The sequence below is a fragment of the Mandrillus leucophaeus genome, unplaced genomic scaffold (genome assembly GCF_000951045.1).
Source record: "Mandrillus leucophaeus isolate KB7577 unplaced genomic scaffold, Mleu.le_1.0 Scaffold9, whole genome shotgun sequence".
NCBI lineage: Eukaryota > Metazoa > Chordata > Mammalia > Primates > Cercopithecidae > Mandrillus > Mandrillus leucophaeus.
Window position 1 is genome coordinate 4,018,903 of NW_012109807.1, and position 25,165 is coordinate 4,044,067.

General features: G+C 39.7%; 1 protein-coding gene across 4 annotated transcripts in view; it reads right to left on the minus strand.

Moving 5' to 3' along the window:
* Positions 1-25,165, minus strand: part of MAP4K4 (mitogen-activated protein kinase kinase kinase kinase 4) — a 197,958-nt gene that overhangs the window by 58,517 nt on the left and 114,276 nt on the right. For all 4 annotated transcript variants that reach the window (XM_011969587.1, XM_011969586.1, XM_011969588.1 and 1 more), the window contains exons 3-7: positions 10,782-10,907; positions 9,399-9,509; positions 5,241-5,331; positions 2,962-3,092; positions 706-760 (exon numbers count right to left, since the gene is read on the minus strand). In XM_011969587.1, coding sequence (XP_011824977.1) covers positions 706-760; positions 2,962-3,092; positions 5,241-5,331; positions 9,399-9,509; positions 10,782-10,907 — 514 coding nt within the window. The remainder of the gene's footprint in view (positions 1-705; positions 761-2,961; positions 3,093-5,240; positions 5,332-9,398; positions 9,510-10,781; positions 10,908-25,165) is intronic.

The following is a 25,165-nucleotide window of genomic DNA, read 5'->3' on the forward strand; positions in this document are numbered from 1 at the left end:
TTCCACACTGAAAACTAATTTTTAGCTGTCAATAATTACTTTCATTCATTCAACAAATATTTATTCAGCAGCAACTACGTGCTGTGCCAGACAGTTATACATTCTTTGTGTAGACCTTTTTTAATGGGGACAGCAGAAAATGCAGGGGTTTTTTTTCCTTTGTTCTCTGCAATTCTACCTCATCCGTGATCAAAAATGAATTATATGAAGTTCTCATTAATTCAATCCAATGGAGAAGCAAAAACTCACAAAATTTCAGTTAACACGCACAAAAAAATTATTCTATTAATAAAGTTTTGCCTCCATTTGTAAACTCAAAACTTAATACTAAAATTTCATGTGTTAGGAGTAGTTTCACTGAATTATTCAATTTAAAATGTAAAGAGAAAACTTACTACTTATTATTTGATCTCAGCACTACTTCAGGTCACACATTTGAGTACAACTTAAATAAAAAAAAATGTAGCCTATAGGCTTCCTAGAGATATTTAAAAGAAATAGTAATAGTGGTTGCCAAGAATTCTTTTTATATCTAAAACTTGACTATACTGATGATGCCTTCATCTAAACAGTCTACCAGAAATGCCTTTATCCATGGAGCTGAGCTGTTCTTTTTGAAGTCTTGGGAGAGATTTAAGTTACACGTTAACAAGTGAGCTAAAAAGAAAAGTTACTTACGGGGAAAAAGAAAAGAAAGTTACTTACGGGGAGCACCTTCTGCCATCTCGATGGCTGTAATGCCACAAGACCAAAGATCACTCTGCAAAAATAAAACAGTATGTTACGGATACTGGAGTAGCTACAAAGCCACTAACTTACATGTCTGGCTATTCACACAACTTTGCTATATAAACCAAAATGAAGTTTGCCAGAAAATTAAAAGTACAAACACATTTGTAGAACTTATGGAAGGAGGGAGGGACGGAGGGAGGGAGGAAGGAAGGAAGGAGAAAATTGATTTGATTAAAACCACTCACATCTATGAATGAACTAGAGCTGGTCCACTTAAAAACCTCTCTCTAACTGTTCACAGTGAATGGTCTACGGTTCAATATGTTTCTTCATTTCTTCATAAGCATTCAATACTTTAGACTTCTGGCCCAGATGGATGTTTATTGTTAGTAACTCAAACTTAATTAAGATTTTAAAGTTTAAAGGCCAGAAACCATTCTTTACAAAGTGTTCACCACTGAATTCATAAAACCTAACGTGGCTCACTAATTCAAATCATGCCACTAAGCATCCCCACCCTACTTGCAAACCAAACAAGTCAGCTGGTTTTCTGTACATGGAATCTTTTTTTTTTTCCTGATTCCCCTGAAATACTAAATTTAAAATTTGAATTAAACTTCACTTTCTACTCAAATATTAAGTTCCATGAAGGCAGGCATTTTTGCCAGTTTTATTTACTTTTGTAATGGAGAGTACTCACTAAACACTGTTTGATGTACTAAAGTCTTATCAGACAATATTTCTTAAAATCCAAAAAAAAGAATTTTTGAAAAGTAGATGAGAATAGTTATTATCATTACTATATATTTGTTTATATGCTATCCTAACCAAGGAATTAAAGTTGCTCAGTTTAAAGGTTTTCTAAATAATCTATACTTATATTACAAAGTTCAGACACATATATCTGAATACAACAAAAAGGAGAGACCTATCATTCCTCCCTTATTTTCATTAAGCTTTCTATACTATCAGGGTACACAAAGGGGCTCATTACCCTAATCCAGGGGCCACTCCTGGCAATGAGCAGGGGAGGAACAGCTCTGCATGTCCCCTGCTGAGGCAACATGAAGAACCTCCACCTCCACCTCCCCAGTGGTGATTTTGCTAAGAAGGTTTTCCTTGTTACAAATTAAGCCTTTCTAGTTTACAGGAAACAAACCAAATGACATAAAGAAGTAATGAGACAAATCTCAAGGGCAGAACATTAGACAACAGGCCCAGGCTCTTCAGAAAGTCAGTTTTATGGCAAAACAAAAACAAATACAAACAAACCAGGTGGGGGTGGCGGTGGGGGTGGTTCTAGATTAAAAGAGATTAAATAACCAAATACACTGTCTTGTTCTGCATACCAGCCAGGTCTAATTACCAACTTTGTATTAACTATTTGTATTTACTTAGGTATAATAATTATTTGGGGAATGCGGGAAAACATTTTCAAATTTTAGAGACATGGTAAACAGTGGTGGAAAGTCACAAAGTCTGTTATCTATTTTAAGATACTTCAGTATATAAAAAATAAAACTTACTCTGCACTACAGTCTTAAATTAAGTCTCATTAATTGGATATTTGTAATAAATACTAAAATACATGGGAGACTGTTAAGACATGAATCCCATTTTGCATATCATTAACAGGTATATTAACCAGTCTGGCTCATCTAATTAAGGCATGGATTTTTAAAAACAGCTTTTGTAAACATAGCAACCTGAGTCTGATATCAAATATGGATTTACATCTAGATTTTTTTTTAAAGTGCATTATTGATTCAAGTCCCTAGAGGTCACTCTAATAATTTAAATAAATTTGTATACCAAATCAATGCTGTACAGCAGTTTAACAAGAATAATATAAAATTTCACTCAAATGAAGCTATTACTGTACACTGGCAATATTTTAAAAAGAATAAATATTCGATTCTAATATATTCTTCAAGTTAAAAAAAAAAAAAAAGGATAGTAAATAGGAACAAAAAGCTCTAGGCACGACAAAGTGCTCCAGACTGCTTTGAAACCAGTGTATTCCTTAATGAGAACACAGTCATGTGATACAAATGGCCAAAAAAGACAGCCAAAAAAGTCCTGAAAAATTTGCACCTGCAATTTTCCTCACTGAAGGTCTTCCTCCCTGAAAAGGCAGGCAGACAAGGGGTGTGCAATTTATAAGCAAAGCCCCCATCCCTCAGGCATGCCAGTGGCCCTGCAAAGGCCTACGGAGCAGGTGCCTCTTACTCTGTAATCATAGGTGGCATCCGGGTTCTCATCACAGGCGATGACCTCAGGAGCCATCCAGTAGGGAGTGCCTATGAACGTATTTCTCCGCCCCACTGTCCTGTCCAGCTGAGCACTCACACCGAAGTCAACTGTGGGAGGGAGAGAAAGGAAGAGAAAGTGAAACACAATTACAAACCAGATATACTTGTGAAAAAACACAAGGAGGAAATGTCTTCATAGTAAACTGAAACAGCAGTGCTTCATGAATATGCGATCCTCCTCAAGGCAGGCACCACTGGTCAGGAGTGCCCTTCCACAGTAAAGCCACCGAGACTGTGAGATCCTCTACCAGTCTGGAAGCTTCTGTGAAGCCTGGATCTGGCTGCCTCCCCAGCTTCTCCGACAGTGACCAGCAGAGGGCCTTTTGAATGAACCACAACCTTCAGTGCTTTCAGAGAACTGCCGCAAACAAGATCAAGTCACAGAGAGCCCCAGGTTCTGGAGAACTGACTGAAGACACACTTGACTTACCTTCTTAAACAGCACTAATAACAATAAAGGTAAGAAACTCACAAAAGTTTTCTTGAAAAAAACACAGTACTGAATCAAAAAAAAAAAAAAAACAAGCTAAATCATATGTTCACAAACAACACACCCTAAAGCACTTGGGACTTCTGCTGATTTTTCAGTGACTTCTGCATCCCACCCAATTGGATGGTGGTGGTGGTGGTCTAGAGGAAAGTTCAAGGATGGGAGGCAGAGCTGGCAGGAAGACCATGACCTCTAATGGAATGCTTGCCATCCGTCCCTGCCAACACTATCACCACACACACTACCATTACCCCAGCAGGAACCTGCAAAGGTGGAGGCGCCCATGCAGAAAGGCCTACGAAGCGCTGAGATGACTAAAAGGGATCATAGATTCAACTTCTATGCACAGAACACGCTCAGAAAATGGCTTGTCCAGGGTGTGGACTTACTCACTGAGTACTCCTTCAGAGACAGAGACACACGGGCCAGGCAGCACAGGAACCAGGGACACACAGGCCAGCCAGTTAGTGCAGGAAGCCTAAGCGAGCATCACAGCGACTTGGAAGGCAATGGTAACCAATCACTAAGTGATCACTCAGGTACTATCACAGGCCGATAGCAGGAGACCAGTGCAGGGAACGCACAGCTCACTGAGTCATTTGGTATGAGAACTGCTCAAGTGCTTCCTTGAGGGGAGCCCTGAGGGGAGTTTCCAATTGGGCAGATTCCTCCATAGAAGACCAACAAACACAGACACTATGCAAGAAAGTAACTATGAAGATCTTACTTTTACAGTACAACAGCTGTGCCTATGATTTCTAAAAGAAAGGTGGACCAGACCCATATAAACAGAAAGAATTTTGTTATGATGTGTTAGTGGAAGAAAAATTAATACAAACGCTATTTAAAAATTTGATACAACACTTAGATGAAAGTGGAATGAGTTCAGACCCAGCTAAAGGAAACAAGAAATATAAAAGAACCCTTGTGAATAACTCCAGGAAAACACCACGGGCTGTAATTACCTATCCATGCAGAAATTTATCAAGCACCTACTACAATGAAGTCACTATGCTGGGTGCTGGGTAATAGGCTATTTGCTGCATTCCCAGAATTTACATTCTGGCAAAGGAGACAGTAACAGAAGTAAAAAACAATCACATAACTATAAATTGTGAACAATACTATGAAAGAAACAAGCAGCAAGGCCCAAGACAGATCAGAGGTTGGAAAAGGCCCCTGAACATGAGAAAAAAACCTGTGACTTCAAAACTGAAGTCAAGTCTTCCCAATGGGAAACAGTTATGCAAAGGCCCCAAGGCAAGATCCAGGAAGTTTAAGAAAAGAAAAAAAGACAGTGACTGATGAAGAGAGAAGTAAAGAGGGACATAAAATGAGGAGGGAAAAGTAGCAGGCATCAGATCCTACATGGCTTTTTATAGGCAAGGGTGAGAAATGTCGGTTTTATCCAAAGTAAAATAGGAAGCCATTAAGGGTCTTTAAGCAGGAAAGTGGCATGGTCTGATCTGAAGATCAGTCTGGCTGCTGTATGGAGAACCAGGGGGCGGGAGGTGGGAGGGAACTAACATGGAAGTGGGGAGGCTGGAGCCAGGCTAAGCAATATGCTCGGTTCCCACATTCTTAAGAACAGAAATAGAAAACATGGGTAACAGACTGAACTTTTAGCTAGATGGAAGTAGAACTGGGAGTGCAGCTGGCTTGTGCCAGGTGCAATTACGAGATCACGCCGCACATCCATTACATACCAAGTTTCACCTCTGCATTCTCAGTCAGCAACACATTCTGGCCCTTGATATCCCGGTGAATCACGTGATGAATGTGAAGATGTGCCAGTCCCTGAATAGGAAAGATAGGCCTGAATTTTAGTTTTCTGTGACTATAAGTAAACAGCCAGGAACACACCTTTTATAAGAAAGTGCACATGTGGACCAACGGTGTTTGTGAGCTCATGAACATTAACTTCACTCTTAGTGCATTCCCAGGAAGACAGCACCAACACTACCACACACACAGAAAGAAGTCCTCCCCCCTGCCACATTCCCAGTGGGTTAGGTTCCCCGTGTGAGCAACATGACCACTTCTAGCTGTGCCTTTAAGATACACTGCAGATTACCATCTGCAGTTTCTCTGCTATAATTTGTGCTATTTGTGTACAGGGTGGTTCCTTTCCCACGCTAAATGTCTAGAGGGTGACCCCGTGGGCATATTTGAACTAGACACATCTCAGGGGAAAAGCAAAGGGCAAGAGAGGGCTTTGAAATCTGGCTCTTTAACACTGGCTAGCCTTCCCACTGCACAGTGACAAACTGCTAAGTGCTGATCAATCCCACCTCCATCCCAAGCATAAAATGATTGTGCTGTCAAAAAGAGCCTTGTGTTCAAATAAAATATCTTTCTTTCCCAAGGAAACAAACCTACTGGGCATATAACACTTTTTGATGACCTTGTATCTGGAATGAGGCCCAAAAGCTTGTCTCTTACGAGAGGTGGTGGAAGAACAAAAACACATGTTGCATCCAAATATGGTCCAAGAGACAGTAATGCATCATTCTCACAACTCATTTACTTATTCTGTCCTTAGCTAGAGAAGCCAAATATACAGCTCACCTCCTTAAGATACAAGCAACCTATTTACTCTAAAATGTCTCAATCCAAAAAGGGCAGATTATAAGTAAGGGTTATTTGATTTTTTTCCTGTTTATTCTTTTTTCATGGGGTTTTATTGTTATCATTACTTTGTAAGATATGAATTAAATACAACAGCTCCTCTAGAATACTAATTTTTCTAACATAGGGGGTTTCTAAACATTCATTTACTGGTCTGTCTAGGAAACAGAGCAAAGCTTATTTGACAGCTCTGTTTATTTTTCACAACACAGGATGTGCGGTATTATACCACAAAGCACTGACTAGAGAAAAAAGCACTAAAAATATATGGTACCTTATTGCTATAGTTAGGAACAAAGTACCTCCTCTCAGCATGGTATAACTTCAAATAGCAAAAGGAGAGACACAAAAGCTAAGTTCCCCAATTCTTCGTAATTCCTATTTCTATTACTTCAGTTCATTTTTGTTTTCTAACTTGCCAACCTCTTCTTAAACTTTTACAGAACTATCTTAACAACAAACATAAGCACCCACATCTTGTCACACAAATGTGGCTTGCATGCACTCTTGTTCATTACCAGCAATAAATGTATGGAACAATGCCTGTTTTCCTGTCTATACTGCTACAGGATCACTGCTTCTACAGGGAATTAAGTGTATCTAATAGCTCTGCAACAATGTTACATGATTATTCCGAAAAAAAGAACCTTTTTCTGCCATTAAGTACCTGGGAGTGTATGTGTGTTCAACTAGTCCCATACCAGAAATCAGGCCACAATTATTCTTCCTTAGCAGAGACGCCAAGTCCAAACACTCAGTGAAGCACTATCCTTGAGCAAATGCATCCGTGTTTCTAAACCAGGAAACATTTTCCCCTAAACTCTCTATCATGCATGGTCACGGAACAAAAGAGCAGTCAAAGGCTGTCATACAGCATTGGTTACAGAAAGCTCTAAGTTCCCATGTTCAATATGAAGATATTGCCATGTGGAATGTGAACATGGAAGTGGGCTGAAAAGAATATGCTGGCCTTGCTGCTAAGCCTTGTGGTCCAGAGGGTATAACAGTGTGCTGGCTCCAAAAAGCACTTCTCTATTGGCTGAGGCCTACCTGCTTAGCATCCTCACCATTCAAAGGGTCTGATCGTAATGATCATAATGTCTAAATCCAACATCTAGTGAGAAATGAGGAAAGGTTTTGCCACCACAGAAACTGTCTAACCCCAACCGTCTTTGAGAACACAGCTTATCTCTCTGGGGGTGGCTGCATTCCTTTCTCATGAGGCCTTACCTCCAGCTTATCATCTTGCCTTCACTTTACCAAAGCCAACTCTTAGTAACCCCTATAATGAACACACACTACTGCATGACACACGAACTCTCCCTGAGGCATTTGCTTGTTTTTAGTTAATTGAAACTTTTGTCACAAGGAAAAACTCCCATTCTAGATGAAATGTAGGCGAAGGCAGCTCGTGTTTCAGATGCCCAGTGATGTGAAAAAGATTTCCTGCGTCTCAAAAAGATGTTCATTCACATGTCACATTCAAGCTGGCTTAGAGGCGTCAAACAACTTTGGCTTTTTTTAAATGTTACTGGAGATTATTGATGGTAAAATGGCTAAATGTACACGTTACATATGATAGGTAAACAACGCTTGCCTGGGTATAGAAACACATTTGTCTTTGAAGGCTGAAATACATTTGATGCCTAGGACATCAAGCTAAAAGCTACTTCTCTGCTTGAGATATCTATATAAGAAAGGTAGGGGCGTGGGTGCGCAGGTGGGGATGCGTATGGCAGGAGAGTGGGTGTTTAAAACAAAGAATAATGACAACAGTTAATAGTCACTGATAGGTAGCCATGTATCCAAATGTTACATGAAATGATTAATATACACTAACTCATTGAATTCTCCTAACACAAGTAATTTCGAAAGGTTGGTATCTAAAATGTATAGACGAGGAGAAAATAAGTCCTGAAAGTTGAATAACATAGGGTGTGCTATAGGTAAGCAGCAGAGGCAGGACTCAAACCCAGGTATGACTTAGGCTAGTCTCCAACCACTCAACCAATGTTCTATCCTGCCTACCATGCTAAAGAGTTTTAGTTACTAATAGAAGAAATCCACCTGGCCCAGTACCTGACTTCCTTTACAGTAGTATAGGGCAGGAAAGTTTCCCACATTGAGGCTCTGCTTTCTGTAATAGTCATAAAAGATCCTGATATTTTAATGACATTTGCAAGTGTTTATAAAAAGATGGTTCTCCTGTCACCCTACCCCACCCCCCACAACTAGTCTTCTTAGGGGAATTGCCTCTTTTCAAGGACTACATAAATATCTAAATTAAAAAAAAAAATTAAACGTTTCTCTAGGAAGTCTAGATGGCAGTTTTTAAACCTGCAATCCTCTATGAATCTTGCATTTAAAAAGTGGGATAACTTTACTTATTAAAAAAATTAAAATAACTTATTCATTACTTTTAAGTTTTTTTATTAGTGGGAGAAGCATAAGAATTGGGCTTCAATTTAACTTCACAATCTTTTTTTTTCAATGTGGGAGGTAAATGAAATGCAACCAAGTAATGTCTGTGTGTAATTCAGGGATGAAGTAGAGAGAAAAACTGTGATAGCCAAATGAAGGAAGAGACCCACTGGTAATATCCTACATGCACTGCTCAAATACGAAATCCTAGAAACCCTCTGCCTGTGCCGTCAACATGGCTTTACTACTCAAAAGAAACATTTAAAAGCTGCTAAAATAGTAGTTCAGAAACTTACTCTAAGATATTTAGCCAGCTTTCCAAATGCCTGTCAATAATATTAAACATTCTAACTTTTCTTCATAAATATTGTAACAGATTCTAGTAGCTAACACCAAAATCTTCAAGGTGATTTTGAAAACCAGCATTCAGCACCATTAGTATTTATTTATAAGCTTATACACAGAATTCCTTTAAAAACAATAGTTGGAGATTATTTTTCTTCCCTTCCACTCTGATTTCCTTTTAACTCAAAGGAAAGCTGCCAATAGGTATGTCATGATGTCATGGAAAGTAAATTCAGGGAAATACAGAAATGCTTTTTTTATTTAAGTCAACCTTCTTTACATACTTGCCAGAGTCAAATCATGATGTAGCTTAAAATTATCAAAGCTAGCTAGATATACAGAATCCTTGGCTGTCAAAGAGAATAATCTATATATGTTTAAGTAATGCAAATAAGTACTTGGGGCTGGGAAAATGAAAATGGAAGCACAGGATCATGGGTTGGAGCACTGTAGCCACCCACATTCCTCACCCTCAGGATTTCTCTGGAGATGTAAGCAATCCAGTCTTCTTTGAGTGTGTTCCCTTTGGTGTTCTTCACAAGGTCTGTAATGGACCCAGCCCCACAGAACTCCATAACAAGCTATAGGGCAGACAAGACACAAGGTGAGTAACACATCTTGGAGAAATTGGGAAAACCAGTTTAACCGCCATGCCATCTCTTTATTTTAAAGACCTGGAAACGTGATGCTCCTAAATAACTCATAATAATTTGGAGGCACCTAAAGAACTGAAAGCTCATTTCATGGTCCCATGTATTTGCTCTGTGTATTTGGTCCAGCAGACTGTGAGTGTCTGGTATTCTACGGCACACCCAAACGCAGCAATTCTGAAGTGCTCATTCTCTCTCAGAAGCACGTGGACACAGGAAGACCACTTTGCTCCTCATCACTGCCCAATTATCAAATATCTGACTCAAATATTCCCTAACATTCTTTTTCATTTTGCCTCAAAAACATTCTATTTTTCACATTATGATCCTCAAACTATTATATTTTATATTAACTGGGTCTAACACGAATAAAAAATAGTATTTTTAAGCAGTTATACAATTTTTAATACAATATTTACAGTATCTGAATGTTTGAACAATATGATCACAACGGTATGTTTAAAGTACCCAGAAAATAAACCGAACTGAACTATTCTAAAATTTTAACTGTGATCTGATTTGGGCAATGGTAACAGAGTAAACTTTTTCCCTTCTATTTAATTTTGCAGATGTTTTCTGTAACGGCCCTTTAAAAATACTGATACAAAAAGTATTCATCTATCTTCCTGCTTTGCAAGTTTAAATAATGTGATAGCCACAGATCTGATGGTATCTCCAGGTCATTATCTTGAATATAAATGTGTTCAAAAAGAGATAAGGTTGAATGTGTCAATTCCAGAAATTTCCCTGTAATTTGTTTTAATTAACTATTATCATTAATACTATTGATAAGCTACTGACAGAAGTTTGTTTCTTGAGATCTGTCTCTCATTTCCAAGTGGTAAGCTCAATTTGCTGGGCTTTCAAATTAGTTTTGTTCCCATAAATAAAGTTTTTATTGTATTGCTTTCAAGCTCCTAATTTCCTTGCTATTTGATCACATTCCTTCTAGATGCTGCCATTTTATTCCTGAAACACAAAGTTAACTTTTTTCCATACAATGTGAAATCAATATCACAATAAACAACCAGCATATAGTCAACCCAGAGACATCGGCCAAGGAAGCCTTTAGAATCTGCCAGCTACTTACTGCTCCTCTTCATGGTTTTTCTTCCCTCCCTTCCCCCCAGCCCCCACCCCCGCCACGCCCTTACAATTCAAGCAAACGGAACGCCCACAAATGCTCAGGAAACATCCACCTACCCAGAGTTGGTCATCATGTCCTGGAGGGCTCTTTTTGATGAAAGCACCATAATATGTTGCAATATTTCTGTGATGAGAGTATTTCTTTAGCATATTTATCTCCAGTTTGATTTCTTCCTCTTCATCCTTAAGAAAAAATATAAATAAAATGTGTGGCTACTGAATGATGTGCATGACTTTACTTCTCCCACACCACATACAATAATGAAAGGAACACACGTTTCCCACCCTCCAGGAGCAGAGGCACATATGCATTCACTTTATCCTTATGCCAAGAACAGGAATCTTGGAGGACTCATCCTTTGAAGTGTGATTATAGGACGTGATGCATAGGAGGTAAAGACAGACACGGAGAGCTGCAGGGACAGTGCGAGGGGGCTGCCTGGCCAGTTCTCCCACTAACTGTGACCTCTGGAAATGCACTCCACTTCTCTGAGCCTCGGTTTGTTCAGCTGTAAAAATGGGACCAAAAAAGGGAAATGGCTGATACTATTTGAACTTATCACTTGGAAAGTCTGTTTCCTTTGCAAATACAGATCATCTGGTCCGTTAAGTCCAGAAAACGTTTACCTCAAACAACCCTGCACGACAGCACCCTCTAGTGAAGCCAAGGCAGAGTACTGAATACATGAACGCAGGCTGGAGGTGCAGTCTGTGACGGTGTGCTCAGTGAGAACCCACTAACCGGAAGAGGTTCAGCTGAGTCCAGTGGGTCCCAGGAACAAAACATCACTGAGCACATTGTTTCAGACTTGGCTCCTCTCCTAGCATCTTGGTTTATTGAAGTAAGATGAGCAGAGGAAGAAACCCAGAGTTTGTGTGAGAAGATTAGGGTGGGGAATGAAGGAAACAGATAGTGACACAAGTCTGGAAAATAAAAATAAGTTGCCCTTGTGAATGACAAAGGCTGGGAAGTCTGTGATCTCCACCTATCTCTCATATAAACCTGGAGAAGAAGCTGTGCACACCAGTGAAGTAGACAGTCTGTCCCTTGTTATGTACACATGACATACTATCTGCGAAGAGTCAGGTTAAGGAAGATTTGTAGTTAGCACAGAATGAAGGGAAAGCAGAGTTAAAGTGAGAAAGAACAGGAACTGTGCAGGAAAGGGAAAATCATCCTTGATTACAAAAGCACAGTATTTAAGATCGGGAGAAATCTGATGACCAGATCTCTAGAATCCCCTATACTGCATACATTTTCAAAAGGAAAAGATGACTAGTCCCCTAAAATGTCCTTACTTTTCTACACTGACACAACCATCCCACTCATAACTTGATGTCCTTCTCTCTCCAGGTAAGAGTAGGGGCTCTGAGTAGCCTAGATGTACATGCGTGTGTGTGTGTTGTGTGTGTGTGTATGCATGCACTTACACACAACTTGGAAGAACCCTACTTACTGCTACTTACTGCTTCAGTCTAGCACCTCTAGAACCACTCTTAAGGCCTTACAAGCCTAAAGGAAGTTTGATTTGCAAATTGTTATACTTTAAAAGCTGTGACATCATTAATTAGATATTAATGAGATCAGATGGGAAAAACAATTTTTAAAATACAAACTTCAGTTATACATTACTGCTTTAGAAAACAAATGTATAATAAGACATGTAGTCATTTTAGAATAGTAATTCTCAAGATGGCAGCTTTACAGCTTGGTTCTGAAATATAAACGCTAGAGTATTATAATACAGTCATGCACTACGTAACATCTTAGTCAACAAAGGACTGCAAATACAACAATGAACCCATAAAATTAATAAAATTAATAAATGAAGTTGAAAAATTCCCATCACCTACTGACATTGCTTGTGGTGATGCTAAACTAACCTGTCGCATGGCCGGTTGTATAAAATTATTGCACATATAGTTATGCATAGTACATAATACTTAATAAATGACAATGTTAGTGGTTTGTTTACTACACTTCTATTGTTATATTAAAGTGTACTCCTATTTAAACAACAAAAAAAGTGAACTTACAACAGCCTCAGGCAGATCCTTCAGGAGGTATCCCTAAGAAGGCATTGTTATTATAGCAGATGACAGTTCTATGTGTGCTGCTGGCTTGAAGACCTCCTACTGGGACAAGGTGTGGAGGTGGAAGACAGATATTGATGAGCCTGACCATGTGCAGGCCTAAGCTAATGTGTGTGTCTCTGTCTTCGTTTTTTACCAAAATGTTTAAAAAGTTAGAAAAGACAGAAAAAAGCTTACGAAGATTTTTAAAAAGAAAATATTTTAGTACAGCTATGCAATGTTTCTTAAGCTAAGTGTTATTACAAAAGTACCTAAAAGTTTTATAAAATAAAAGTTACAGTAACCTACAGTTATTACTGAAGAAAGTATATTTTTTACAAATTTAGTGTATCCTAAGTGTACAATGCTTATGAAGTCTACAGTAGCGTACAGTAGTCCTAGGCCTTCACATTCACTCACCACTCACTGACTCACCCAGAGCAACCTCCAGCCCTGTAAGCTCCATTAATGTTCAGAGCTCTATGCGGAAAGTACCATTTTTTATCTTTTATAACATATTTTGACAATCTCTTTTCTATGTTTAGATACACAACTACTTGCTATTATTTTTCAATTGCCTACACTATTCAGTACAGTAGCACGTTGTACATGTCTGCAGCCTGGGAGCAATAGGCCATACCAGGTAGCCCATGTGTACCATCTAGGTTTACATAAACACACTTTGATGATGGACAACAGCAAAACTGCCTAATGAATGATGCATTTCTGAGAACATAACCCCACTGTTAAGTGATGCACAACTATATATTCTACAGGCACACTTGTCATGTGACTTTGATAGATGACTACAAATATGGCAGCAGTCACATGACCCAATAGAGTTGATATAATAATTCTCCTTCAAACCCTGCAAAGTCCTACCAAATAGGTATAATTTCTATCTGAGATTTAAATATGGCCATGTTGAAAGCAGCAAAGAAAAATGAGATACTCAATAGTAGATAACCATCTTAATTCTACACAAAACCAGTGTTTAGACTAGCTAGTAAAACAGAGAAACACTTCTATTTGAGACCTTGCTTCAAAGGAACTTCATTCTAAAACAGAAAAGGGTAACAATGTTTATTCCATAGAACATGAGGAAGCATGCCCCAAATAAAAGTAGGAAACCTAATGCCTCAAAAGTTTTATCTTGTGCTCTCTGCACACACATATCAACATGTACAGTATGATGAGCCATAGTGACCAGGGCTTGCTGGCATGGGGGCACATTGAGCCTGCTCCCTCCTGACTCACCACAACTCACTCCCAGTGCTATCTGAGGGTTTCCGAGAGGCCTCCTGACCAAGCAGTGAGTGGCCTGGGACAGCCCTAATGAGGCTTGTCAAGACAAGTAGGCTCCTGAAAAGTTAGCACAGGGTAGTGGCTGTAAACAGGGCCCACTGAAAAGGCATGTGGTGTCACTCCCAGGATAAGGTCCATGGTTAATGTGCTCTAAAAAGCCAAACATCCCACTTTCCGTACACTGAACTGCAGCTGGGTGACCAGAAAGCGAACTAACCGTATTTCTCCTTTTATCCAAAAGTCAGTAAATCTGTAAGGACGTGGGGTATGAGAACTACACAGAAACAAAACAACGTTGGTTATTCTAGTTAGCCATTCGTCTAATCTTACGTTGAACTAGAATAGGGAGAAAATCCAAATACTGATTTTAACTTTGTTCCTGTCATAAGAACTTCACACAGTAGTGAATTTTACTGGACTGTCCAGACTCGTTTCATCAATCCAACCCTTACCTTTGCCTACCTCCACTCCCTGCAGTGGCTAAACTGTTTCCAGGGCCGTTGTTCCCTATCACGCTCTGCCAGTAGCTTTCACTTCTTGACAGAAAGAAATGCTACCTATGATTCTCCCATGAAAGGCTTCCTGAGCAATAATTAAGAATTATAAAATATTTCCACTAGGTTCCATTTATATTTTTTCCTTTTAGTGACACAAACCAATGTCTTCCAGGATCTAACCTGTTCACCACTGTATAAGAAAGAGTCACGAGCACTCGATATTTTCACAGCTCACCGAGTTAAAAATCAAGCACACATTTTAAAGTTCTCACAGGCTTAACTTCCATGCTGTCCACTGATGTGAAAACTCCTGAATAGGCACATTGGTAAATACTGGTGGCAGATTACCACGGGACCATGTATTTCACTGAATCTGAAGTGCCCTTGAATGGAGCCCACCACTATTTTATGTCATGAAACCATGAAGCACTGTCAACCATAAAGTACACACTCTAACACCTTCAAAACTGGGTTGCATCTCAGAATCAATGATTAGATGAACAACTAAAATACAATCAAGTCTGGCAATAGTTTTTCTAACATGACGGAAACACCCAAATGTCACCCATCAATGTCACCTGCCAGACTATTTCCCAGGTCTGAAATAGTCAAATCCTGGAAGCATACAAAAATGAACTACAAAATACATTGCAGGGAAATAATACTCTCCCCTCAAATTACTGTTTTAGGATCAAGTTCATATATACTTTGAACATTTCCTCTCTTGATTTTATGATTTTAAAATAGATGACTATTACACATCTTATAAAATAAAAAGGTAGTTAGCACCACTAATTGTCATTTACTGTCCAATTATGAGTGCCCACTTGGAGGAAAAAAACACTACTAGAAATACAGAATCTACCAATGGCTTTGAGCCAGCTACAACTGGAAATCTAATTATGACTAATGCTTATTATACAGTATTTTATGTTGTCTTTAGAGTAGGGTCATAATGAATCAACTTCTGAGTTTCAGTCTCCTTTCAGTTATTAAACACATGTTTGGTGGTTGCATCCCAACACTTAAGTACATACATACATACCACCACCACCACGAGCACCACCAAAAACAAACACTCCATGTGGCCTGGAAAGATACAGGAGAAAACAGACTGGGGCCAGCTAAAACTGAAATTTAGAAACAACAAAAAATCCCATACATAAAGTTGAGTTGGCAAAACTACATAGAGGAAGTTTATATATTCCATGTGTCCAGGCAGAGTCCAAACTACTGTGTCCTCCATGCTCTTCTTTAGCAGGTCACAAGTATAAACAAATGAAAAACAAAATCAAGAGTAACTTGAGAGAGAGGCCTTTTTAGTAAGGAAAAAAAGGTCCCCCTCCTGGTTACTCAAATGGTGTGGCAGCTGCTAGCCCCCGCTTAGTGATTTAATGCAGCTGATGCCAATTAGCATTTTGGACTTTAACCAGTGGAAGCAAACTCTCAGAGAAAAGGCCTTTGTCTCAGGCTAGGACCTGACTAGGAGATGAGTTTTGAGTCGCCTTGCAGGCTGTCAGAGGGTGGGGGTGGGGCAGGGAACATCTGCAAAGTAGTAATTTTCACAAGCAGCCATGGGTTTGTCATATGACAAGCCCTGCCCACTCGACCATCTGAGCACACAGGAGTGCATGGTATGAGTGTTCTGTTGTTTTTTAATGACCCCTTAAAATGCTGTTCAAACTTGTTACCTAAATTTTTTCTCATTCCATCAATGGTAGTAACTATGTGAGGAGAGACAGGCAGACTTCAGATAAGCTAACTGGAATCCAAGAGGACTGGGAAATGTTCTGAGCATCTGCCAGGTGAAATGAAACCTTTCACCTGGCATACCCTCTTTACAGAATTAAAAGTAGACTCGGCGACAGCTGGATAAAAGAAAAAGGCAACTGACTGACCACTCTATGTTAGTTGGAGAGACGACTGATAAAATGAGATACATCTCTGGAAGATTTCAGCACCAAAATGTACAAATGAACATAACTGTTTTTAAAAACCAGTTTACAAGTTTGTTTTTGTCAACTACTACTGAATCTTTTCTTTATGTGACTGTGAACAGGTAGAAAAATGAGAACAGATCACTTTTTACCTGGTAAATCCCACTACATCTAAGAGTATTATTCAGTACCACACCAATGAAAGCAGCACAGAATTAATCCATTTTTTTCCCTCAAACAGGCACATCACATTACAACTTAAATTCACTGACTATTCAACTAATCATAGATGAATATAACTACACAGGAAAGATCCCAGAACAAAATTAAGGCTATAGGATCTGATCAAAGGAAGAAATTACATGTTCCTTAAAATTAATCCGCTCCCCCCTGCAAGATCAGTCTCAATAAAAACCGACGGAAAAATTACAAAATTAACATAACTAAAATGGAAATCAGACACTCACGACAGCCTGCTCAAGAAAAAGCACTGTCTGTCGTGAGCACATTTCAAACCAAAATGCATCCTCTTTCTAGTTCTGCTACTGAACCAATGAGCTAGTTCTGGGATTCCAAACCCAGCATGCCATGGCCTGAAGCCCCAGACCCACCCTGTTCTCCATGGAAAGCACAACACAGAACTACTACACACAGCAAAGCCCCCAGCGCGCACGCTGGATCCCTCCATCTTCTACAAAGTGCCACCTGCTGAATCTTTCAATGAGACTGCACTACTCAGCTGGTATCTAAAAATAATGTGATATAGAAGACAACTACACAATGACACCATTCACCTGGATGGATGGGGGTGGGGAGGACTTCAGATAGTGAATATAGTTCATTCTATTCTCCTCTGCATCACTTGTCCATCAATAACGTTGGGAGACTGATGCTTGCCTGAATAACCCACAAGAAGGACAAACCCCCAACCAAAAAGCACCATATGGCAAATAACGAACATGGTGATATCACTCAAACAATAAATTCAAGTCAGACCACTATTTCCTCTAGGATCTAAAAGAAACTATTAGATCTTTCCAAAGCTTCAGGTCATCAACATCCAGGAATCCTGACAGTTGACCCTGTCGAGCCCTAATCTATAGACAAAATACCATGGGTACAAGTGTCTTCAAGGATATACTTGAAATAGTTCATACTAGTACTCAGTTTAAATGAATGCATTGAGGAGGAGGGGAGAAATGCTACCAAATATTATCTCTAGATTATAGCCTAATTTTCTACAATTGTCATATACTATTTTCCTAATTTGGAAAAAAAATAAATAAATAAGACTTTAGGATAGAAAAGTCTGGCCCCCAAAGAATTCAAAATGAGCTTTCTGGCAACTCACACAGTCCATCTCCTTCTGTCCTTGGACTGAGGGTCCTCTCCCCTCCTTGCTGCTCGAGGGCCACCACCAGTTTCTCTGCTTGGGCCGCTGACACCAATGGTCAGTTGTGCAGGGAGGCCTAGGAGAGCCTGAAGAACTACAGCCTGGCTGTTTAAACTGCCTTCAACTGGGTCAGTGGCACCACAAGGCTCTGACCTTAGCCTCATGGTCACTTCTTCCTGTTTGTTATGACGTACCAATCCAGATACGCAACTTCTTACTATTGGCTCCTTCCAGACTTAAGTCATTCCTGGAGCAAAAGGAGAAGGTAGGTGGAGCACTTACCATCCTCTGTCTTCACTTTCCTGACCTGCCACAAGGTCCCTTGAGGAGAATCTTGCCTCAGTCTATTCATACCTCTTCCTAACCCAGTGGCAAACCCCATGAAGCTTCCCACAGCGCAAGGAGGGAAAGAGTACAATACACATTGAATAGAGTGTTGTCTAAAACCTTAAAAACGGGTCCAAGAAAGGAATGGCAACAAGGAGCACAGCTCTGAAGGAGGGTGTGATAAGCAATAGTGTTTCTGCACTTCATGCTGGATTCGTCCACGCACTCACAGGTACCAGAGCTCCTGCTTACATATTTGACAAAATGTGTCTTCAATAAAAAAGAATGAAGGGAACTTCGGCTCCTGGCCAAAATAAAGCATCAAGGACAGATGATTTATCCTGCCACCTGAACAACTAAAATTAGATAAAACATATGAAAGCGCTTAGAAGACTTCAGGCCATAAGGACAGTGACCCTGAGAGTTGGGAAACACATGCAGACTTCAGCTTACTGCCCTGAGGACTCCAAGCTGCAGCAAAGGGAAAGGAAACCTAAACGGTGCCCAGAGGAGTCTCTGAGTTGAGGAGAAAGGAGACAGCTGCACAGAGAACAAGCAATTCCCCCAGAAGACTCAGTAGCACACTATCAACACATCCCCATGAGGAAACCACCTGAGGTAAGGGAAAGAGCCTGATCCCAAAGGATTCCTTGGAATAGTACCCAGTGCTCAAACAGATGGGAAGCAGTGCCTCCTGCCGTTGGCTAGACTGGAAAAACTCATCATTCACAGGATTCAGGAGACTCTGGCCTCGACAGTGGGGCCAAATAAACCTAGACTACATATGTGACAATCCCCAAATCAAATCTTCAAAGGATCAAATTGTTCCCAAGAACTAGCTGCATCCCAGAACAAAGGTCAAGTATGTTATAAAAAACATAAAATATCCAGTACCCAATAAGGTAAAATTAACAAAGTCTGGAATCTAATTAAAAATTACCAGGCGTGCAAAGAAGCTGGACCATATATATATGGGGGGAGGGGGATAAAATTATCTGACACTAACCCAGGAATAACACTGATCACAGAATTCATAGATTAAAAAAAAAACTCAACAAAAGCTACAACCTACACCTCCATTGGTACAAACTATTATGTCTGTTGGGCATCTGCCCATGAAGGAACCTGACACCCAATTTGCTTTTTCTGGTCCATTAAATTAGAACCCAATGCATTTAAAAAGCAACAACTTGGGTTTACAAATGTTTCAACCCTTCAACCAGAGTAGCAGAGTAAAAGGCCTCACATTATCATACAGGTCATCTGTTTCTACTTTCCCACCAACAGAAGAATATAATCATAATTTTTGAAAAAAATTTAAGTCACATATAGGAAAAACTCTACAAGAAAGATATTTGAAATCAATTTACTTTTGATCCGATCATTTAAATAATTTTTGTTTGACCTCAATTGCTATAAGCAACTTATTGATTTGTGTGTGAATCAAAGTATTGGCTGTCAAAATGAAGCTAGTAACGATTCCACAGACCCTACTTGGAGAAGCAAGGACTTCAGAGGGCGGGGTCAATGGCTAGTATTTACACAGCTCGGTGACTTTCTAACTCTGACCTTGAGGACCTTAGAAGCAAAGCACCGATTTCTGATATGTGTCATGGTTTACCTTACTCTTTTTCCTCAGTCTTCCTGTCTCCTCCACTATTGCTTCTTAAGCTACCCCAACTCCTGCTTGTGTATTATTCTCATATGTTTCATGAATCACCACAGTACATGAGTAGAAAAAAGGAAGAAAAAATAAAAACAATGATCACCTGGAGAAAAGCAGTGAAATCTTTCCTTGGAAAGCTATCTTTCAAATGTCATGATATTAAACCAAAATCACCCTGGCTCTTGATGCTCCCTGGAAAATGGAAAATTTGCTATAATCCGCCAACACGGAAACAAGGAAAAAAGCCTTAGTTTCAATGTGTGTACACTACCATTTTGTTACTTTCAAATAATTCTCTTCGTTGTGGATAATTTGCGAATCTGGAAAGGGATCCTGTCTTTCTTATGAAATGGCAGTTTCCACTTCAAATACAATGGAGTGACCTCTGTATCACAGCTCACATCCCTGGAGAAGTCTCTGGAAGAGCCTCATGGGAACCGCATATGAAGAACCATTCCCTTAGCTCTAAGAATTCAAAGATGCTTTCCACAGAAGTTACTCAAAAAAGACCATGAATAAGTGTCACAGACTTGGGTAAAATAGAAAATAGAATCAAGGTATTTTAATTCCTAATAGACACCCTTCATTTAAACACATTTAGGTGACAAAATTCAGGTACAAGCATACATTTGGCAATGTCATACTGCATCTGAACGTTCTCTGCAGAAAATGTCACAGCCTGTATCTGGAGGTCACTCAACGCTTCTCACAGCTTCTCACCTGTGTCAATCATTTCCTAACACTGTGGTGTGGAAGAAAACTATAGGGTGGCACCAGTCATCAAGCCTTCAGTAATTAAACATCACCTCCCTACTTTTCAACCCCAACTAGGAAAATAATTTGAAGTTTCTCCCTCTCAATTTTTTCTACTTCTTAGAAACGTATCAAACCATCTAATGGGAGACAATGAGAGAAACACAAAATCAAAAGCTTCACAGTCCCAATGGAAAAACTACTACACTTGACGAAGCTCTGAGGAAATCTGACTCTACAGGGCTACCATCTGCATTATACGAGTTACTCAGACTGACCTTAACTAAACCCAAGGAGAAGCTCTGCTCTGAACCAAACCAGTGTATTCAGTTCTAGCCCACTATGTAAGTAATCCTTATGAGGAAAATCCTGTTGAATGCTTTATACTCCTCTACCACAGAAACTCATAAAAATGTGTCCCATATCCTCTCTTCTAAACAACAGTCAGCAATGTATGTCCTAACTATGTACGTCATTACCTCTGTTCATACAAGAAGCAAGTGCTTCTCTTGGAAAAATGTGAAAAGATGCCAAAAATTCAAAGATACCAAAAAGACTGAGGGAGAAGAGAACCAATGATCTTCAATATGTGATTCGATTGGAAATAATATGAACAACTGCTGAGGCTGGCACTGCTCAACTGCACCCCAGAGCACTGAGGAGAGTGACCACCACCGGCACTCACACTGCTGCAGGTCCCGGCCACAGCTCCCTTTTTAGTGTTTTCGCTCTGAGACATGCTCTGAACACAATACATATTACTACTAACATTGAGTACTATTCGTATTTTATCAGAAAATAATTTTTCTCTTGAATGTAATTTTAAAAGATTATTGTTGAAAATACAAATTTTATAATACACAGGAAAAAAAGTGTTTTCCATTAAATAAACCTCTAACTTCATAGTGGAAGTCAATAATACAGGATTAATGTAATCCAATTTAAATAGGCAAACAAAGTTTCCTCAAATTTAGAAGACAAGTTGGTGCTATTTTATCTCGCACTTACTTCTTTTACTTCAGTAGCGTCCCCGAGCATCCCACCACCCCATCCAGCACCATAAGCACACTGTATGGCAATTATTTACAGCAAAGATGCACATTTTTAAAAACAATCACCAGAAAGATACTGTAAGTTATTAGCAATTTTTTTCTTTGCTATTACTCATTTTATACAGAACTTTAAGGCAGTCTACTACCCACACATTTCATAAAGCTGTAGTAAGTCATTCTGGTCTTAAAACAGTTCATTAACTTGCCATTGTGTTCCTTAATCTTTACTCCATCTATCTGCAAGTGCACAGGGACACATACGCATGCTGTGAGGAGGTGGACTGGAGGCCGCAGGAGTGGCTGGACCAAAGACATGAAAAGAAGGCCTCCAGACACTGCAGATGCCCTCCATCTGCGAAGATTCAAACAACATCACTCCCTAAAGAACAACACAGTCCTCCCTGTCTTGTGATCATCATCTCCCTGTACTCTGAATGGCTATGAAGCAAAACACATGCAAAGTCTGCATGGAGTCCCCTCAGTCAGTCTGGCTAACTTGAAGCAATTGTTTTAAAACTAGAACTCTCACGGTGCAGGGGGAGAGGAGCGTGCACAAAGGAAAAAGAATTTAGTTGTCAGAATAAAGGAGGACCATAAACTACCACACACCTACCTTGAATGTAATGGAGGAACTAAATTTCTGCACAAAAGGAAAAGTAAATGTATTGTTGTCATGAAAACACATACAAAGTCTCTCAAGTGGTAGGTACCTTCTCCTCCAAGAGTATGTATTGACTTACAGAGATAGAGACAAAAACTTAAATCAGTTAAAATTACACAAATAAATGTCTCCAGTGAAGACCCTGAAAGGCCATTTACCAACCCATATTCACAAGCACAAAGGATATTACCATGTTGGAACCTGCTCAACTTATCCAGCTCCAACCAACAATACCAACTGCCAAATTTACCATCTGCTGTTACCCAAAAAATGAAGGCCAAGAAGTTGCCATGCCACTTTCCTTGGCAGATTTTAACAAGTGCCCCATCCACATGCCCATCCATTGGTATAAATTCATTCAGTAAGCATGAACTGTGGGCCCACTTCATAGCAAACACCACGTGGGGCACTGGAAAGAGCGAGAAGGGACAGGACAGGGAGACAGATGACTCATCAAAGAGACAACATGGGCCAATGCAGATACAGAGGCAGGCAGAGCACAGGGACAAGGAAATGCAGAGAAAAGGGGAGTCAACACCTGGGAGGGTGAGGAAAGATCATTCCATGTGTACTTGGGCAGCTGCCAAGGAGGAGCCAAGAAACCTGGGTAGAGCCAGCATAAAAGAAACCAGACAGGGAATGACACTACACAGAATGAAACCACGGAACCCACGGGCCAGCAAAACTACTTTCACATTCTCTCTTTTTTTTTTTTTTTTTTTTTTTCCTGAGACAGAGTCTTGCTGTGTCGCCATGCTGGAATGCAGTGGTGCAATCTCGGCTCACTGCAACCTCTGCCTCCTAGATTCAAGTGATTCTCCTGCCTCAGCCTCCCGAGTAGCTGGGACTATTGGCACCCGCCACCACGCCCAGCTAATTTTTGTATTTTTGTAGAGACAGGGTTTCACCATGTTGGCCAGGATGGCCTCGATCTCTCGACCTTGTGATCCACCCGCCTCGGCCTCCCCAAGTGCTGGGATTACAGGTGTGAGCCACCTTGCCCGGCCCTATTTTCACATTCTTGAGCCCAGACTAACTAAACTTAATAAAACAAAACAAGTCTGTTAAAAGAAATCAAGAAAACGCCCTCATTTCCTGCCAGGCTCAGTATAAATTGGCAGCCTCACACTGGAATCTATCAGCAGTGTGCATAAGGCACTGTCTTGTGCATGGATGCTTATAGACTTGTGTACATTCAACAGCTAGTGTTTCTACTGAATAGTAAGACTTGGGCAAAAAACTGGCACAGAATACTGTAACCTATGCTTGCAGAATTAATTGGGTTTATCAGTTTTTCTAACTAAAAATAGACACAGAATGGAGGAAAGAATGAATTTAAAACTTAAGGTTCTCTAAGGCTTAGACCTTTAAAAAGAAAACCTCAAAACTAAAAGGAAAAAAAGCCACCTGAGAGCCCAGAGTAAATAATGGGTTAATTTGGGGCTTGCTATTCAGAGCTAAGATCCTTCACTGGTAAATTTCACTGAAGACATCTTTAATTACTTGGGGGGAAAGAAAATCATAAAACCTGAGGGATATAATAAGTAACAAATCCTGGAGACCTTTGTTCTTTTAAACGGTATTGAGAATTTTTTCAGATATTATAAAAATAAGAGCCAATCTAGAGAAGCCTCTCACCAAGCCCAATGCAAGAGGCTAATGAGGTTGCTTATATATTAATTACGGGTACGAATCAATTATAACATATAAATGCATAATATATAATGCAAATATAATTAAATACATGTATTCACATAATATAAATATCATTAAAACATGCACGGCAATTACCTATATTTTAAAAAACCCACAGTGGTACTATGGAATCTTCTCTAAACATCCCTTAAAAACATGTACAGGAGATGCTGAGGAATGTATCTTACACAGAGCAATCCTTGAAAGATTTGATTCAAACTAAATTCACCCTGATGGTTTAGCCAAAGGCTTCCCTCCTGCTTTTGCTACCTATTATACCAAACCAGCCATTTCCTTCACTTAATGAAGAAAATTAGCATATCCATGGCATGTGATGTATTAGCACCAAACTAAGTGATACATGCACACACCCAATTAGACAATGAATCTTCCAATTCACTGAACTCTTTGGGTCGGCACAGAAAATCATGTTGGGCTTTTAAATCATTTATGTGTTCATGTCAAGTAAGTATACTTGGCATTATCCCATTATGCACTAAATAATTTACATACAATTGCAGGAGAAGAGAACTACATCTTTAGACCAGATGTTTTTGAAGATAGTGCTGCCAAGCACACACAGAAATTGCACAGCTGAGTCCATCAACCACAGACACGATGTCACAGTCCAGCTTTGAGACAGGCTCAGCAGCCGGCCATCTTCCTTCCAAACAAACAAAGCAACAGATGTTGACGATGATACAATAAAGAAGTACTGGGGCTGAACCACTTTAACTAAGCAACTGATGGAAGGCTTGAGTCAAGTTATGAAAAACAAGCAATTTATTGAGAGGTTTCAAATAGTACTTAAGTTTTAAAAAGTCATCAGGCCTTTTCTAAGTAATATGCTGCTTCCTTTCCCTAACTTCAGTTTTATTTATATTCAGATGAGTTAAAATAATAAAGACAGCGGCCGGGCGCGGTGGCTCAAGCCTGTAATCCCAGCACTTTGGGAGGCCGAGGCGGGTGGATCACGAGGTCAGGAGATCGAGACCATCCTGGCTAACATGGTGAAACCTCGTCTCTACTAAAAATACAAAAGTAGTCAGGCTTGGTGGCGTATTCCTGTAATCCCAGCTACT